The following is an 18,907-nucleotide window of genomic DNA, read 5'->3' on the forward strand; positions in this document are numbered from 1 at the left end:
ATTTTTCCACAATAAATACAGACACAATATTCTTTAAACATTTTATTAAGAAAGACTTAATTTTCTTTCTCCTGGACAGTCTTTGTTCCACGCAGTCTGCCTGTACGACGGGCCGCAATGAGACCGACCTTGCGACCAGCAGGTGCATCCCTCCTGATCGTTGAGGGTTTTCCAATGTGCTGATGGTTACCACCACCGAAGGGATGCTCAACAGGCTGTAGATTAAATAAATAAAAATTATGTAGTGCTTTTAGACAGGTCATTTCTATTTACACAAATCTGCAAAGTCATTCACATCCTTTGGCTTTGGGAAAATAACCAAGTTGTAATTTTGCTGGCGAGACACTTTGTTCAAAAAAACTTAAAATGCCTCCACTTACGTTCATGGCCACACCACGGACACGTGGCCAGCAGTTCCTCTTGGCCTTGTATTTGTGGTAAGCACGCCCAGCTTTCAAGATGGGCTTGTCAATACGACCACCTCCAGCAACAACACCTAGAACACATTTTGATAGCATAAGCAAAAGATGTATACATTTGAGCCACTACCACGGTAGTTTTAACCTACCAACAACTGCCCGGTTAGCAGAGGCAATGACTTTCTTAGATCCAGAGGGAAGCTTCACTCTTGATTTCTTTGTTTCCGGGTTGTGAGAAATCACTGTGGCATAATTTCCAGAAGCACGGGCCAGCTTGCCTCTGTCTCCAGGCTTCTCTTCCAAGCAGCAGATGATGGTACCCTCAGGCATTACTCCCACAGGCAACACATTGCCAATGTTAAGCTGAGCTGAAAGGAAAAAAAGGATGCAATTTCAATTCATGCAGGATACATAAAGCAGCATCTGTCTTGTACAACGCCTTAAGACAGGAGTCTTCCCGTGGGGGCATGACAACAGGAACAGGTGATGTGTGGAATCACTATCATCTTGTATGGCCAATCTAACAAAATTGCATTCAAAAACACTGACCAGACCTAGAAACACTATGAAGCACTGAATGACGTTTGGGACTAAATTAACAAAATGGAATAGAGAAAAAAATGGTAGGGAACACTTGCTCAATTGCATATACAAGATTATGCAGCAAATATACACACATTTACAAAAACAAGGTTTGTTTTACCTTTCTTGCCGCAGTAGATGAACTGTCCGGTGTGGATGCCTTCAGCGGCAATGAACAACTCTGTCCTCTTCTTGAAGCGGTATGGATCACGGAAAGCGACCTTTGCCAGAGGTGCGCCACGACCGGGATCGTGGATAATATCCTAAATGAGACCAAAAGTCGGTTTAAAAACACTGCCATTAACATGATAGAAAATGGAATGTGTCAGATGTCAAGATACCTTCACAATCCCCTTGATATATCCATGGCGTTCAGCAAAGTCAATATGACGGAGTTTAGCAGCACCTTTTCTGTGTTTTACATGGGCTTTAAACACAGAGCCCGCACCTTTACGCTGTCCCCTGATTACACGTCCCATCGTGCACTGCAACACAGAGTCAAGGAAAAATTAGCTCAGTTGTCAACAGAATCCTATTTAGCAAGTCGGCCTGTAGAAGTTGCTTTATATGGGTGCTACAGTTCGTAAGGCAGTGGCGACGTAGGAGCCAATAGTGAATAACTATGAATAGTACAGATTCAAGTCAAACATTCATCATGGATAAACATTACAGATGCCGGTCTTTAGCTGATACACACCGCTATCACAGCGCCATGACAGTAGTGGACTCAAGTAAGCTGAATAAACCACTAAAACCATTATTTTCAGAAAAAATATATGTTAAATCCAACCACATAGTTATAGCTGAACACGTCTATATTAGTTTTTAGTGTGGATGACAATTTAAAACATTGATTTAAGGAAGATTTCCGAGATGGAAAACACAGAAGCTGTCGTACCTAAACCCCGTTGACGGAAAGAGGAAGTACAAGGCACTACGCAAGCGTTTTCTTCCGGAGAAATTACCGACGTGAATTATGGGAAATTGAGTATTTCAAAAAAATTCAGGGAGCATTACTCCCTGTCACAGTAATGTACCGTCGATAGATTATACTTTGTATTTCGATGCGTACAACACAAAGGTTGTTTTTAATAAATGTTTCCTCCGGGTTCTTCCTCTGTGGAGTTTGTATCTTCTCCCTGTGTCTGCGTCGGTTTTCTCCGGGCACTCCGGTTTCCACCACTAAAACAATTTACAATATTATCCTCCGGACCGGTGTTTCTGACGCTGACTGCCCACTGCTCCTGCAGCAAGATGGTTCAAATGCGTCCTCAATGCATTTGACCCCTAAGGGGTTTAATAAAGTTTAACTTTGCATTAGGTTACAATGGTGCAAATATCTTTGCTTCTTCTTGTCAGTAGATGGAGCCAGCTACCAAAGCCAGAAGGAACAGAATGTGCGATTTGAAGCAAATACTAAGATCTAGCTTCCGTAATGGTAATTATCGGTTTAAATGTGCCCCTAACCTTCTACCATTTTACGAAGGTAGCCCAAGATTCCCCGGTTAACACGACAGCTCAGGGTGAAAGTTGGTAAAGTGTTATAGACATTATGCAAATTGTCAAAGACGTTCGAACATGAGTTCAGTGGTCGTACAGAGCTTCGGTTTAATACTTGACCCTGCCTCGCCCTCCAAGGGCTTTAGAACCATATGTCACAGTGTTAACCAAACAGCATTACAGACACCTTTTACAGAGGTTAATTAATTATTGTCATTTTTTTAATTTTTTTTTTTTACAACAAGACTACAGGTTAGCCATGGATTTTTTTTCAGCCAATGAACTATAACAGTCATATGGTAATGAGTAATGTGGTAATATGGTAATATAGAACGTCATCATGAGAGTTCCCCTCCCTGGCTGCTCCTGGTAAACCGAGATTAAAGAAAATATCGCGACACTTCCCCAACGAGCACTTTGCCGGGTGTACAGATGTGATATCTCGCGTTACCTGAACACTCAGTCTCATTCCACCACGGTCAAGCCGCCGGGAGGGGGTTTTGTTGAACAGCTCTAGTAACCTTTTCTTACCGAACTGAAACGTAATTTATTTGTAGTGTTTATCAATAGTATATTTATTTAAAGTAGGCGTGTAGTTAAATTTACGAGCAACTGCTGTACCAAGATCGAACTTTTTACCGAAAAAGGGTGAAATTAGTCGTATCAGCGGCTTAGCTAAGCGTGCTAACAAAGAAAATCCTTTCTCTTAAAAAAATAATCCCTACTACACTCTTTAGTTATGAGTCATGTGGTCGTCGATAATCCACACGGTCTAGATCAGCAGGTAAGATTTTAATACATTCTTAACTCAAGAAGTGTCTTGATAATGTGGTAATGTGGCCAGTTTCGGCCAAGAAGGAAGAGACGTACGTTGTATTAGCTTTCTGAGCTCACATGCTAACGGTGGTAAAATGGTGGTGATGGTGTGAGAAATTGTGATGGCGGAGGACCTTTGCGTTTTTGCCAGCGAACATTGATTTGTAATTATTTAACTAATGCTTTACCAAAAGTTTGATACCGACGCTGATGAATAGTCACGGCGATTCAGTTTCCCCCTGGTATTTATTCGTTTTGTTTAGCCGTTTAGCCGTTGTGTAATATTTAGCTCGGGCCGGTACAGTAGCCGGCTAATGTCAGGCCTCAATCTGAAACGTGGCGCAGGGGAAAAAAACGCGCTGGCACTAATAGACGCTTGAGGTGACACAGATTCTCGCTAAATATCCTTACATGAAGGGGAAGTCTACTCGATTTCTTTTTGAATTCATAATTGGTAAACAGCATTAGGACTCGTCAGGAAACATCCCATGTGATATTTTGTCCATATTTAGTTACTGCTTCATTTGGTTTACCTATAGATTTGTGTCGTAGTTATTACTTTGTTCATACTCAAATGTGATGTTCTCTTGTAGCTTGCTGCCCTAGACTTGAACTCGGCTGACGGACAAGGCGGAGGAACCGGCAGTAAGTTTCTCATTACCATGTTCTTTACAAATTACACTAATATGAGCTATTGTTGTTTTTTATTATGACAATATTCAAATTTTAACGCGCACTATTTTCTTCAGGGCGTTACATTCCGCCACATCTGAGAAACAAAGAAGCTGCCAAAAGTGGTGAGTATTTACTCAATCGTCATACGCAGTGTGTATTGACCGGTTTCAACCAATCGGAGCCCGGTTAAAGCAATCGCTTATTTTCCAGAATTCGAGCTGTCAAATATAAACAAATGGAGTTTTTCGCTGAACCACCATTGTTGTAATTTTCAATACATTGAAGAATAATTTGGCATTAATTTACATGGAAAATTCACTAGCAGAGGAAGTGGTGGAATTGAATGAAAAGGAACAACAGATTGACAGTTGACTGCTCTGTAAAGGGCTGTACATTTTTGCAGCAGTATTTTGTTGTGGGTCTGCATACTTGACTTTTTCTCGTTTATTTATTTTCATTCCACAGCAGCAAATGCTTATTCCTCTGGTAGACAGTGCGGTTATTCAGTGGCACCAGTAAATCTGTGTAAGTCCCTTCTGTCTGCTTTTGCTCAGGGCCAACTGCATATCCAGATGCATGAACTGACCACTTTACAGACCAGCAAAGCCAATTTGAATGGGGGATTTTAGTGATGAACATAATTTATTGCTTTGGCTGCGGTGCTTCTATGCTTGCTTTTGGAACTTAGGTGTAAACAAATACATTTGAAAATACTGAATTCACCTTCGATGTCCCTCAAGTTTCTCCTAAACAGTGCCCACAGCCGTGGCAAGCTGAATGTCAGCCAAGACAAAGAAATGGCTATCCCTCAGGATGGGATGATTGTAAGCCTCGTAACTACTTGTCACCTTAAAGCCAATATCTGCACTGTGTAAGCTAGTAATTCATGGAGTCTTTATAGTCTTCTTCCATGCCTTTGCTCAGGTTACCCAAGACTGGCCTCTCAAGAGCTTGCCTTTTACCATGCCTACAATGGTGGTTGCCGAAACAGATGTGGTATATTATGACCTGTGTCTGCATGTCATGCCACTTAATTTAAGGCTGCAATTCAAACAGTGAAGCCCAATCAACCTTCTTGCTTTGTCAGTCACTGTAATCAGAGGCATAACATGTTGGTCAACACTTGCTTCCAATGGTGCTCATCATGCATGGTGATGGCCACTTTATTACACTGCTCTAAAAGCTTATGTAGTAATTTAGACTTTTTGCAAGTTTCCACCAGTGTTACTTATATTGTTGTTGTTTTTTGCTATGAGCGTATACAATGCTTAAAGTTTTACTATTAACATGATTATTGGTTTTAATACTCAACCCAGCATCACATTTTCAGAAACCAAAATTATGAGTTGCATTGTTTTTGTTTAAACGGACAATACTGCGATTGCAGCAGGCCAGCGCATTCAAAGCTTAAGCATTTTTTATATTAATCTTGTGAATGTTCTGAAGTCAACACTTTTATTGTCCAGATACAAGTCTGGGTAAATTTATTTCTCAACCTTCTAATAAACCAGGACTTATCGACATTACTCAGATAAGTATCAAAGACAGAAGTTGTGGCTGCGTTTGCCGTGGACTGATGTGATGCTTGAGTGCCTGCGTGGGGCTGTAGTTTTGCAGGAGTTTTTGAGTCGACTCTGCTTATTAAACCAAAGTTGCCGCTAAGCCAGTTGGACTAATGTGGGCAGATGTGTGGCTGGTCTACCTTCCTTCCTTCGCTACTAAAACTGAGTTCGGGCCATGTGGCATGCCGTACAATGGCACTGCTAACCGTTGGATGTCCCCCACCACCAGCCGCCTCTTCAGCCTGCACTGATAGTAATCCGGCCACCGATGGGAACAATGAGTCGGCCAGTGTCCACAGCTGGGCAGACTGTTGTGGTAAACATCTCCCACAGAGATTTAGTGTGGCTCTAGTGGGATTTTTTTGGCCCAAAAGTTGCACATTTGTACTTGAGACTGGTAAATGTCTTAATGATACATGGTTGCAGTTGACATAACCTCCAATGTGATATAGAAATGTGGAAGAGGTGGACATTGTCCTGACTGTAGCACACAGTCTGCATTTAATTCCTAAAGAGTTAATAGTGACAACCTGCGTTGTTCCTCTTTAAAGATTCTCCTGGATGGGACAATGGCCGCTCCAATGGATATGTGAATGGTTATCACGACAACCGCACAAACGGGGGCTTCGGAGGACGTGGACCCCCACGCAACGATAGAGGTGGGCGGGGGGCCTACCATGGTAACGGGGGTGGAAGCACGTTTAATCAGCCTTTACAAAATGCAGGTGGGGACTTCGTACTGCCCTGCTTAGTTGATGTAGTGTAGTTAATATCACCATCCCCACCCTTGTTCTCATTTGTGTTGGTGCCATTACTTTTCTTCACATGAGACATTATCTCTATAAATTCTAAACTATTTTTTATTCTGAAAACAAAGATGGAGGCTGGGGAGGCGCTCAAAGAGATGCTGCTTACAGCAGTTTTGGCGGACGAAACGATCGTACCAAGAATACCTTCTTCAATGACCGTGGGGGAAGTTCAAGGGGGCGGTGAGTGGCCTTTTATTTTCCCTGTTTGATAATGATGGTGCTTTTTTACATCTCCTTTAGACATGCATCTAACTGACATAAAATGTTGTACAGATATGAGCGTGGAGGTTACTCAGGTGGAGGTGGAGGTGGAGGAAACAATCGTTGGGAGGAATCCAGAGAAGAGGACTGGTCCAAACCCAGTACTCGCAATGAGCGCCTTGAAAAGTAAAAAAAAAAAAATCCATCTTTTATCTGGAGTTCTCTACAGTGAATTAATCCATATCTCGTTTTGATTTCAGTGAACTTTTTGCTGCAAGCAACACAGGCATAAACTTTGAGAAATATGATGATATTCCCGTTGAGGCCACTGGAAACAACTGCCCACAGCATATTGAAAGTGTAAGACTATATTGCGCCGTGCTTTGCCCGTATTGGGTTAAAAAAAAAGTTTTAACCAGTTATTTTATTTATTTTTTGCCATCACAACAGTTCAGTGATGTGGACATGGGTGAGATTATCATGGGCAACATCGCCCTCACCCGTTACACCCGCCCTACACCAGTTCAGAAATACGCCATCCCAATCATCAAGGGCAGGAGAGACCTTATGGCTTGTGCCCAGACTGGTATGCTCTTAAAGAATTGAAACTCGTTTGATTTAAGACAAGTGCAGTCTTGATTTGATTTTGTTTTATTCTTTTGCTAGGCTCTGGTAAAACCGCTGCCTTCTTGTTGCCTGTGCTGAGTCAGATCTACACAGACGGTCCTGGTGATGCACTTCAGGCGTCCAAAAACAGTGGCCAGGTAATGTCCCAGAGGAACTATTGGAAACCACCTCATGTAGCAGCTTATTGAAGCTTTGTCTTTTAGGAGAATGGAAGGTATGGCCGCCGTAAGCAGTACCCAATTTCCCTCGTCCTGGCTCCTACCAGAGAGTTGGCTTTGCAGATCTATGATGAAGCACGCAAGGTGAGTCTTTTTGTGTTTTTGTTGGCATACATTGTGACTGACTAGGTTTTAACCTCCTCCTGTTCTAGTTTGCCTATCGCTCTCGTGTACGTCCCTGTGTCGTTTATGGTGGGGCAGATATTGGCCAGCAAATCCGGGAGTTGGAGAGAGGCTGCCACCTGCTGGTTGCCACACCAGGACGTCTGGTTGATATGATGGAGAGGGGCAAGATTGCCCTGGATTACTGCAAGTAAGTCTAGGGTTGAAATGATGCAATTTTTGGTATTTTCTAGTACACGGTTGTCTAACTAAACATGTGTTAGTTACTTGGTCCTGGATGAGGCTGATCGCATGTTGGATATGGGTTTTGAGCCTCAGATCCGACGTATTGTGGAACAGGACACCATGCCACCAAAAGGAATCCGTCAAACTATGATGTTTAGTGCTACCTTTCCAAAGGAAATTCAGGTACAACATTTTAAATCTTATAGGTGTATGCCGAGTTTGTGTATTGTGCTTAATTCAGTCTTTGCTCGGATAGATCTTGGCTCGGGATTTCCTGGAAGACTACATTTTCCTGGCAGTTGGGCGTGTTGGTTCAACTTCAGAAAACATCACTCAGAAAGTTGTCTGGGTAGAGGATGGTGACAAGAGATCCTTCCTCCTTGATCTCCTAAATGCCACAGGTAAGGTCTTTCATATGCATTAAGTTATGGGCAATTCTTTCATGAAAACCACTGAGCCCCAACTTTTCATTGTACCCTGTGGAAGTGTGTTGGCAATCCCCAAAAAATGTAGTTGGCTAAATAGAGTAGTTTTAGGTGCGTAAATGTGTGAGCTCATATGGTAATGCAAAGGTGTCTGAGCAGCCTTTGTTTATAAGCTGCTTTGGTTTTATCTCAGTTATTCCCAGTGAGGTTCAGGAAAATGTGGCAGAGACCCCGGAGAAGCCTGGTAAGTATGAGAATGCATACAAACCAAACATGACCATCTCACAGCTCATCTTGTCCCCCTGCTCAATTTGTTTTCCTTTTGTCTATGGCCATACACAACCCCTTGTGGTTGCTCTGCATTTTATGTTTGACAGCTGACTCATCATTACAGCTTCATCAGGAGAAACATTTCATTTCTTGTTTGAGTTGAAGAGAAGACTTGGAACTTGTATTTTTGAAAAAGGCGTGTGCTGCAGAGCTAGGATTTTGGAATATAGCATTTGATCCAATTTGGCTTAGTCTCGCTCTAAAGTCTTGGTCTTTTCAAAGTGCATTTCTGTCTGGTCACACGCATCATTCTCACTGCGTTTAGCTGCGAATGAGAAATGACCACTGCGTAGCCAGGTGACCGTGCACGGTCTGAACTCGTAGTAGATACAGTTTAAACTAATGCGTTCCTGGGCACAAAGCCCTCACGCATGAAAACACCCTAAGAGCAGCGGTAAAACATCATCCCCATTTTATTTTCGTTCATTTGCATTTCAATCAGTTTTAGAATATTTTCTTTTGGAATGATTTCTTGACTCATTTGTATAAAATGAACTTCTGAGAGCCATTAATGGCAGTACTGGAAATCATGTGATTTGAATAATGTACGAACTAAACATTTTCAGTGTTGGAGCCTAACTGGTTTTAAGTAGAGCTTCAATATACAGAAAGATTGTAGTGTGTATTCAAATTTCCAATTTGTCATCTTTTTTTTGCATTTTGGAGCTCTACTTGGAACCTTAAGATCTAACTGAGCACAATGTGAATTATTGCAATTTCAGTATTAAAATTTGAAACGCAGTGTCCAAAGCATAGTTAATGGTTTTCAGGGTGCATCAAGTTTATACTTTTCCATTCACATCTCTAGTTTTTGGATGATTTTGCTGTCTTTTTTGTTGTTTTCTCTGGATTGTACACCCCGCATGTTAACTTTGTAATTCCTTTGTTGTGTAGGTAAAGATTCTTTGACTCTGGTTTTTGTGGAAACAAAGAAAGGAGCAGATTCCCTGGAAGACTACCTCTATCGTGAGGGTTATGCTTGCACCAGCATCCATGGGGACCGCACTCAGAGAGACAGAGAGGAGGCCCTGCACCAGTTCCGCTCAGGACGCTGTCCCATCTTGGTGGCAACAGCTGTATGTATAAACATGTTGGGACAACATGGATGCAGAAAATGAAATGAAATGAGTGGTTTTAAGTAAGGCGTGTCCTTCCTCAGGTGGCAGCTCGAGGTCTGGATATCTCCAATGTGAAGCACGTGATAAACTTCGACTTGCCCAGTGACATTGAGGAATACGTCCATCGTATTGGCCGTACGGGACGTGTGGGCAATCTCGGTAAGTTTTTTTTTGTTTTGTTGTTGCACTTTGTTTTTTGTCTTTCAACATTTCTGCTGAATTTTTTTCTGAATTATATGATGCTTTTCAATGCAGGTCTGGCCACGTCGTTCTTTAACGACAAAAACAGCAATATTACCAAAGATTTGTTGGACATCTTGGTGGAGGCCAAGCAGGAGGTGCCCTCCTGGCTTGAGAGCCTGGCCTATGAGCACCAGCACAAGAGCAGCGGTCGTGGGCGCTCCAAGAGGTAAAGATCCCAAAGTTTTCAGCGGCCACAGTTTTCAAAAGTTAACAAATGTCTTTCGTTTCGTCAGATTCTCTGGGGGATTTGGAGCCAGAGATTACCGTCAGACACCTGGTTCTGGAGGCTTCGGGAACAGCCGTACGGGACGAAACCCTGGAGGCCATGGGGGAAACAGAGGCTTTGGTGGAGGTAAGCAACAACAGGCCTGTGTGACCAGCTTAAATGAAATTTTTTCAAAGATGGGGGTTTTAACTATTTAATTCTTTTCAGGTGGATTTGGTGGTGGCGGCAACAACTTCTACAGCAATGATGGTTATGGAGGAAATTACAGCCACTCTGGTAGTGTGGATTGGTGGGGCAACTAGTCGCCATAGGAATGGGTTGCTTTGTCAACCAACCAAATGGAAACCACATGTTAACTTCAGCCAGACCACAACAAACTTCCCTGTGTAGCTTCACTGACAACACAGTACATTACCAACCCTGGTTCTCTGCCATTCCCTTTCTCTCAAACCGGAAGTGCAGCACCAGCACGTGCCGGGCACTGGAGAGCGCAGAGATTCGCACACCTCAGAGTGAGCATGGATGCTGACATACATGCATTGTCCGATAGCAACCTCGGACAGTCATTGTTTAAGTATTTTTGTTCTTTTTGTGGAAAAAACAATGGAATTACCTGAGGCTCATTTGTATGTTAATGTACTGTGCCTTTTGAATTTAAACAGGAATCTGTTTTCATTTCACCAAATGAACATGGCCAAGAGTTCTAAATTTGTTTTTATTTTGTTTGTAAAACTAAGAAAAAGCTTGGACTTAATCAAACCTTGGCAAACACTAGGTTTGTGGCTTCAGCGCCACGATTCCATTTGAACTCAAATTTAATGTAGAAATATCATGTAGCTTTTTCTTTTTTGTTTTCTTTTTTTGTTTTTTTTTACCTGACAGTTGAACAGTTTTTGGAGCCATTACTAATCGTCATAAATCTGGGCCACTTTGTAAAGCAACTGTATTTTAATCCTAAAGGACAAGGTTACTCTTCTGGCTCACTCTATCCTGGACAGGCTCCTTTTTTTTTTAAGAAAAAAGGGCATGGTCTTTAAAATAGCCATTCCTGTGATGATCTTAAAACGCAGAAGTCATCCAGCTCAGTGCCAACACTCGCTGAGAATCAAAAATAACAGATGCTGGAACTTGTTACTCCGCAGTTTTCGGTCGACTTGACAGTGTTAAGGCAGCTAGTATGTTCTGAGTGCTAGCTACATTAAGTGGGTGGTGTTTTTGTGTTAATTTTTACTTGAGACATTATGGTGCAGGCATGTGCGCAAAATCTAAGAACTGAAGTTTGTTTTTTCTCTTCTAATATCGAAGTAAAATGCCTGCCATCGTGAAAGTGGCTGCATCAAGGACCACACCATCAGGAAGGGAGGGCGTACTGTGGCAAGAATTAACTGAATCCGCGCACAACCATGAGCCCCAGATGGTATTCTACGCTTGCAAGTGTTTTGTTTTTTGGTCAAGGAGGAAGGACATGTGAACTGAGTCGCAGGCTTAACTTAATTACAAACGTTTTCTCTTTTCAAGCTGCGTTGGAGGCATGGGTCATCTTTAAGAGACAGGCATTTGATCGCAGAGGTTTAACAATGAGGAATGGGGCGGGGCGACACTCCCACTGGAGTTGTGACGGTGGTTAGGCTCAGGTAGCGGTTTGAACTTCGAAGTGCACCGCCTTCATTTCTGCGCAGGGGACTATGGGGGGGTTGGCCAGGGCTCAGGCTGGACCTCTTCCCTTTGAGACTAGAGTACGGGCATATACATGCCCTGTGAGGAGCAGCCGGCGACCGTAGAGATGGGGCATTTAACCGTCATGCTCCGGTTTTCTCATTGGGTGTTGTGCCTTGAAAACTTTTATAAGAATTTGAATTATAAGCGGATGCACTGACAGATGAGAGCTTGAGATTGAATGGTGCTACTTGGTTTTGGTTTGTAGCCCCTAGTTTCGTTGTGCCCATCGAGTTTTACAAGTTCTTTTATTGCACATCTAGAGTTTTATATAGATGTCTTTGAATATGTGTCCTTAAGCTTCCAAATATTGTGTGAGGAGTTTGTGGAGAAACGCAGCTTGTTTACAAAAGGGGAAGGGTTCTCAATGTTAAACCAGGATTTATTTGGGACCAGGGGATTTAGCAGTTGGGAATTTAGCCATTTGCACAGATTTCTAGATTCTACTTTTGCTGCTAGTTTTGTGTAATTTATTAAGCATTTTTGACAAATATTTATTTTTGTAAGCCTCAAAGTGATTCTTTGAAAGTTTCAGAAACTTGACCAAAAGACATTACAAAAAACACTGGCACTTGAATGTTGAATGTCACCTGTATGCGTGAAATTTATATATTTCGGGGTAGTGTGAGCTTTTTAAATGTTTAAAATACACGCGACGTAAAATATCCACAGCTGTTGAAGGGCCTTATCAAGGGGCCTGTCATCTCAACTAAATTGATTGGTGAGCAAAAAATTTAACATTGATCAAATATGCCAAGGTTTGGAACAAAGCTTGTTAAAGAGCAACTATATTTCCTAAGCGTATCAGTGCAAGTGTTAGGATTCTCCAAATGTGTGCATTAACAACCGTTTAATTCTAATTTGACCTGAATTTTTTTCAAGTGAATGTCTGGCACATGGCAATCCTTAAAGTAATAAACATGTGGTTAATTCTCATTGTTGTATTTGCATATATAAAAGCCTGTGGGTTCAATGTGGGCCTATTCTGTCACTTGTCCCACGTTCCCTCAAGAACCCATGGCTCTTTAGACGTAGACTTTGCTTTCTGTATTAGCTTATAGGCCACTGCACTGCATGGGAAAAACTCAGCTGTGCAATTGTATGATTTTACCAAAATAAAATGTTTGAATGCAAAATTATCTGGCAAGATCAAGCATGTTTTCTGAATACATGTTTACTGTTGTGCAGAGGATATTTGTAGCAAGCGCCTGTAGCCTTGTTTGGATACAGGGCACGTGGCTAAATTAAATTTGGTATGAATCGGATGGGCTTCTTTTTGAACTATAAAATTTTCATTTATACTCTTAAACGTGTGGCTTGTATTCTTGTGACTCCCAGTTACTTCTGCATGACTTATTGCAGAAAATTAGTTTCACTGATTTCTTGAAACGTAAATGGTATCAGTTCAAAAGTGTGCATTAGGGCTGAACGATATGGACAAAATTTCATATCTCGATATTCATGCTAGATATCTATCGATACAATACGATATAACTGAGGTGAAAACCAAGCATTTTCACAGAAAAAATTAAAATGATACAAAAGAGTGCAGTTTCATTGAAAATATATATTTTCGATTTTAATGTTTATTAATACGATAACGATATTGTTTCGTTTTCGATATTATCTCTAATGTTCATATATCGATGCGATAAAGATATATCTTTCAGCCCTAGTGTGTGTGTGTGTATATATATATATATAAATCATTGCGGGGTTAACTTCACAATGTTTCTTGTATATACATTAAACAATTACTGAGATTGAGTTTTTCTTTAAAGGGGCATAATGCAACAAAAAAGTTGATATTTGTGCGTATTTGACCTTGTAGTGACCCAGCGGCTGTATGAATGGTCAGCATGGTGCCTTTACTTTTGATTACAGTGGCCTCTGCAATGCTCCAGGATCACTTGTTTTGTAGGTTTTCTGATGAAAGGGTCCATCAGCAGTGAAAACCTTCCAAACAAGGGATTCTGGAGCATTGCAGAGGCCACTGTAATCAAAAGTAAAGGCACCAGGCGAGCCAACCCTACAGCCTCTGGGTTACTACAAGGTCAAATACACAAAAAAATCTATCTTTTTTTTACCCACATAAAAAAGTTGCATAATGCACCTTTAAGGGTTGCTCATAGAAAATATATGAAGTGGAGAAAGTTATTATGCCAACACATCTTTAGACTTGTCTAAAGACTTGTCTAGACTTGTCCAAAATTCTTTGGGGCAAAGAATTTTGGACAAAAGAATTTTGGACAAAAATTCGGGCAAAAAATGGGGCAAAGAATTTTGCGCGGGGGGCACCTGAATACTCACTCTACTCACATTTTATTTTTGTTGACCTGAATCTTGTAGCCTGAGTTAACAAATGGCTTGTAACCTACATTTTTCTATAATTCCCATAAAAAGTGAGTGCAGGTCACTCAGTTTCCGAGGCCGGTGAGCTCTACTGTGCTCAAGGCTTCTGTAATAACTTAACACTCATTACAGCAGGGTTGTATAATTTTGGTCATTGTCAGAAATGGGTTTTTAGGACAGTGGCGCATGTGCACTCTGGACCGTGATGTTCCCTGTTGTAAACTAATTCAGCAAATTGTATTGATCTAGCTGTCAATCCGGTCTTAGCACTGATGGCTTGTTAATCTTCTCAACCATTTCAACATCTGCATTTCTGATAAGTTTACATATAACTTCAGGCCGTGTGAGTAGTAACCCTAATCGGTCTTTCTAAGTTACCGCTTTGCCTCGTCTGTTGCATCTGGGGGCTTCGCATTACTTCTGTAATCCCGCCAACCAGCCTCTCCTCATCCCTCCATCCAGGGGATTTGAGTGCCATTAAGAGATGGCTTTTTGAGTGTGTTCATAACGGGACACACACATGCATGCAGAGCAGGGCAAGGTGCAACGCTTAACCAAGCCACATATTGTTGCGCTCGGGAGGCTGTGGGGTGGTCGGCAGGCTCAGAAATGCTCTGAAAAGAACCCTAACCCTTTGTGTGGGATGGTCAGAATGGACTTGTGGATGTTCCAAGTCATAAATGGATCTCCTGGAACCCGTGCAGGTATGACCAATTTTGAGTTTTCACAATCTCTTGCTATGTTAAAGTATGATCTGATGAGTCGCATATTTCTTTTGTACAATTTCAGATCTATGTTAATCCTGGCATGTCCCATTTGAGAGACAACAGTAATGACCATCTTCACTCTCACTGGTTAGTTTTTTTTTTTGTATTGTTTTAATGTATTGTTTAATCACTTGTGTATTAGACAATCCTATGGATGACTTAAACAATTGCACATATCAACATAGAGTAATTGTACGGTAATATTCATAAGCCTGAAATGCTGAAATACAAATGTATGTGTAATTTGTTAGCACTCAAATAGCCAGTGCAGTGGGCAGCATAAAATAATACATGAATTATGTCAAAGTGGCCTACATGTCTTTCGCCCAGCAGTCTCTGTGCTGTGCCTGATGCCCCTGGCGGTGATGGGGCGGTGGGCATGTGCTCGTGCCTGCCCCGTCTCCTGCATTTGCACTCAGGAGAGGAGCTGCTCTGTCCTGTGCGACCGCAGCGGGATGTCCGAGCTGCCCAAGGAGTTCCCCTGTGAGGCCTCTGCCATCAATCTGGACAAGAACAAGCTCAAGTTCCTGTCCGAGAGAGCCTTCGGGACACTGCCCTCTCTCAAATCCCTCTCCGTGGACCACAATAACATTTCCTTCATCACTCCTGGGGCTTTCAAGGTATATTCTATCCTTTCCTTAGCATTTGTGAATTTTTTGAAAAAAGGGGGACAATATCTAGATTCTAAGTAGCGTCTATAAAGGCAGAAATAGCTGTGCACCAGTACAACCAAAAATAGTGCAGCAGTACAACCAGAAATAGTGCAGCAGTACAACCAGAAAAGGCACAAGTCACCCAACTCAGAACCACCATATTGTGGTGGCTTAATCCCTGAGGCTCTCGAATTAAATTCAATTTGAATCTCTCCTTTGTGTCATTTATGGATAATTGGATATATTGAATTGGTGAGTGAAAGAGTCACTTATGCCAGTTTTGCCACAGCTTGGCCATTTTCCTGGATGTACGCCACCTAAGGCTCATAGTTGCTGCCTGTCAGGAAAGACATCCATTGCAACCATAAATACCTTAAATGTTATTCTTATCTGTGTGCTTTATATACAAAAAATATATCAATAAGTTAATATGCTCTCTGTAATTGCTGACTTGTTTCAAATTTACAGGGACTTTCCAACTTGATCGAGCTCAGAATGGCGCACAACGAGTACATCAGCTACCTCCACACGCGCACTTTCACGGGCCTGAAGAGACTGGTGCGCCTGGACCTGTCCGACTGCAACCTCTTCAACATCCCAGACCGAATTTTCATCGAGCAAATTGCGCTGAAAGAGCTGTTCTGCTTCCAAAACAACCTGAGGAGGATCCCAGGAGCCCTCCGCGGCATGGAGAACCTTACACATATTTATCTAGAGAGAAACAAGATCGAAGCTGTGGCTTACAACTCCCTGCTAGGGCTGGGCAGCCTCAAGTAAGTCAAGGATGAGCTCAGAGTGAACTTTGCTTCTTTTAAATCCACTGATTAGAATACATTAAATACAAACTCAAGCACAATTAATGTGACACAGTGCAAGCATCTCAGATGATCACAGTGAGACTATTTTAACAGCCGAGTAAGAACAAAATGTTATTTATTTGGCTTTATTAGACATAATAAAGCCACTGTGAGGGAAAGCAAAGCTGCCATGCTGCACCCATAATGCCACTGAGTCACTAAAAGGTAAAAAAAAAAAAAAGCCCTAATATGAATGTTTTTTGTTTTTTTTCACATAAAAAGTTGTAAAGTGCACCTTTAAAGGTCACAACAACAGACACTGTCAAATGGGACTGGAACCATTGACCCTCAAGTTAAATTATGTCCCGGGCTTTTCTGCGTTTAATTTGCATGTTCTCGTTTGAGTCTGAGCCAAAACAAACAATAGTGCTTCATGAGTTCTTGTAACTGTTTGACTTGTTTCCTCAGTGTGTCACACCAGTTCAAAAGAGTTTCTGTAACACAAAACAGCCTGCTAGGTAACTGTAACCAAACCTAATTTCAGATTATAAAATGGGTGCTCCCACAGTTTGCCCATACAGGGATGGATCAAATGCAGAAGGCAAATTTCCTGATGGGAACAGTCAAGTGCATCATGTCTCTGTTGTTCCCCGTCTGCATCGGAATAAATGAATGGCCAGCATTTCAAAAAGGCAGTCTGTGTATTGTCATCATTGGAGTCTTGTATACTGCACTTATTTAGATTTTTTTTAAATTGTTGTTTGTTCTTTGGCAGGTATCTGAACCTTCAGGAGAATCGCGTCAATGTAATCCATGACCAGGCCTTCCAAGATCTTGTGCGTCTGGAAAACTTCTACCTCAATGATAACCTACTGACCACCCTGCCTCGATTCGCTTTCCAGGGCCTAAGCTGCCTCAAAATGCTCAACCTCGGAGGAAACCAGCTGACCAATGTGTCCAAGACATGGTTCAGTGATTTGGTCGAGCTGGAAGTCCTATATTTGGACAGGAACCAGTTGGTATTCATCGAGGAGGGCACTTTTGAAAACCTGACCAGCCTGATCACTCTGCATCTGAACAGCAATAACATGACCACGCTCCCGTTCCCAGTTTTCCAGCCCATTTACTTCCTCGGGCGACTCTATCTTTTCCGAAACCCTTGGGAGTGTGACTGCGCTCTGGAGTGGTTGAAGGAGTGGATGGAAAGCTACAAACTGGTGAGGGACATCCCGTGCGCTTCTCCGTCCTCCGTGGCAGGCATGGATCTGAATGAAGTGGTCTTTGCTAAAATCAACGCCACTTGTATAGACCCTGCTGAGCTAAACCTGACCACGGCCTCCTATGAGATTGTGCCGACGACAGAGAACAAGTTCAACAGTCTGATTTCAAAGCTGCTCCAACAAGAACTGAAAGAGGAGTTGGGCAACAGCACAGAGAGTCTCCGAAACGGGACAGCGCCAGAGGAGGCGCAGCTCTCAGACCAGGCCTCAGAGCGGGGACTAAACCGGTGTCTGATCTGGGTCATAGTGCTCTGGGGCCTATTCATTTCACAGATCAGTGATGCCATGGCAAGCACATAAAAAGAACAATTTACTAACTTTGGGCACTGTTGCTTTATGGTTTAGGTTCTGTTTTATCAGTGGATACAAATGGAAAAGAAGCTGTTTTGATTGCCTAGCAGGTACCTAAAATGGTAATTAAAGCACCATGTCTGAATATATAGAATAAGATATATAGGGTGCTTACAGTTTGAAGATGATACATCAAAGATGATGGTGGATTATTGTTGAAATGTGATGAAATATTAATGTGAAGTTCTACATTTGTTACATAATAGTCATTTTAATTAATATTATGTAAAAAAAAAAATAATCATAGCAATACCTTGTCTGAGTGTTGTTTGAATTTTAATTCACATCTATGTGTAAAATTAAAGCTGCTCAGAGCTGTTTGCTCCTGCAGTTATCTACAAGCAGATGTCCTCTGCTGCTTCTCTTCAACAACTAATGTCAGAGTGCCAGCTTTCCCATAAATGCATTAATCTTCTTAGTGCATGAGGCTTGCTGCCGTCCTCTGGTGCTGCTGGATTGCACAACGTAATGGAGGGACTTTTGCTGCACCATTTCCTATGGACAGACTAGGCTTTGTTTGGTGGACGTAACTTTGCAGACTGCGATATGCTGCAGACTCACTACAGTGACATGTGGAATAATGCAGTTTCATCACATTTGCGCTGTTGCTACAATTGCTTTATATGGCTGAATGAAATATCAATTTTGGCTCTTCATTTTCAGCATTTTGCTTATTTTTACTGTGACTTAAGACTGTTGTGACCATGTATTTTTCTAAATAAAATGCAGTTAACTTCTTTGTGCCCCACAGTGGCCCTGACCTACAACACACTAATCTGCGGGATTAGGCTACGCTTTGGAAGAACTGGGAAGGCTTGTCATCTCGCTCATTTATTTATATTCCCGTCAGGCTTGTCATATACACTCAACAAAAATGTTAATGCTTTGGTTT

General features: G+C 41.9%; 3 protein-coding genes across 6 annotated transcripts; 2 read left to right on the forward strand and 1 right to left on the reverse strand.

Moving 5' to 3' along the window:
- Window positions 1-29: 29 nt before the first annotated feature.
- On the reverse strand, window positions 30-1,940 carry rpl8 (ribosomal protein L8). Its single transcript, XM_079563797.1, has 6 exons — window positions 1,900-1,940; window positions 1,343-1,486; window positions 1,123-1,264; window positions 569-787; window positions 381-496; window positions 30-215 (listed from the first exon to the last, which is right to left on the reverse strand). Exons 2-6 carry the CDS (start codon window positions 1,478-1,480, stop codon window positions 57-59), a joined length of 774 nt encoding a protein of 257 aa, XP_079419923.1. The 5' UTR covers window positions 1,481-1,486; window positions 1,900-1,940; the 3' UTR covers window positions 30-56.
- Window positions 1,941-2,948: 1,008 nt separating this feature from the next.
- On the forward strand, window positions 2,949-13,124 carry ddx3xa (DEAD-box helicase 3 X-linked a). Of its 4 annotated transcripts, XM_079562539.1 has the most exons (20): window positions 2,949-3,285; window positions 3,911-3,962; window positions 4,067-4,114; window positions 4,458-4,517; window positions 6,106-6,279; window positions 6,432-6,543; window positions 6,637-6,750; window positions 6,825-6,924; window positions 7,015-7,150; window positions 7,231-7,328; window positions 7,395-7,493; window positions 7,562-7,722; window positions 7,796-7,940; window positions 8,014-8,158; window positions 8,376-8,426; window positions 9,407-9,588; window positions 9,672-9,789; window positions 9,886-10,039; window positions 10,107-10,225; window positions 10,307-13,124. In XM_079562539.1, exons 1-20 carry the CDS (start codon window positions 3,241-3,243, stop codon window positions 10,399-10,401), a joined length of 2,208 nt encoding a protein of 735 aa, XP_079418665.1. In that variant the 5' UTR covers window positions 2,949-3,240; the 3' UTR covers window positions 10,402-13,124. The 4 variants fall into 4 exon arrangements, with proteins under 4 accessions (XP_079418665.1, XP_079418666.1, XP_079418667.1 ...); XM_079562540.1 differs by lacking the exon at window positions 8,376-8,426; XM_079562541.1 differs by lacking the exon at window positions 4,458-4,517.
- Window positions 13,125-14,159: 1,035 nt separating this feature from the next.
- Window positions 14,160-17,967, forward strand: nyx (nyctalopin). Its single transcript, XM_079562771.1, has 4 exons — window positions 14,160-15,021; window positions 15,268-15,554; window positions 16,056-16,360; window positions 17,160-17,967. Exons 1-4 carry the CDS (start codon window positions 15,000-15,002, stop codon window positions 17,962-17,964), a joined length of 1,419 nt encoding a protein of 472 aa, XP_079418897.1. The 5' UTR covers window positions 14,160-14,999; the 3' UTR covers window positions 17,965-17,967.
- The last annotated feature ends 940 nt before the right edge of the window (window positions 17,968-18,907 follow it).

Source organism: Gobius niger (genome assembly GCF_951799975.1).
Source record: "Gobius niger genome assembly, chromosome: 9".
NCBI classification, from domain to species: Eukaryota; Metazoa; Chordata; class Actinopteri; order Gobiiformes; family Gobiidae; genus Gobius; species Gobius niger.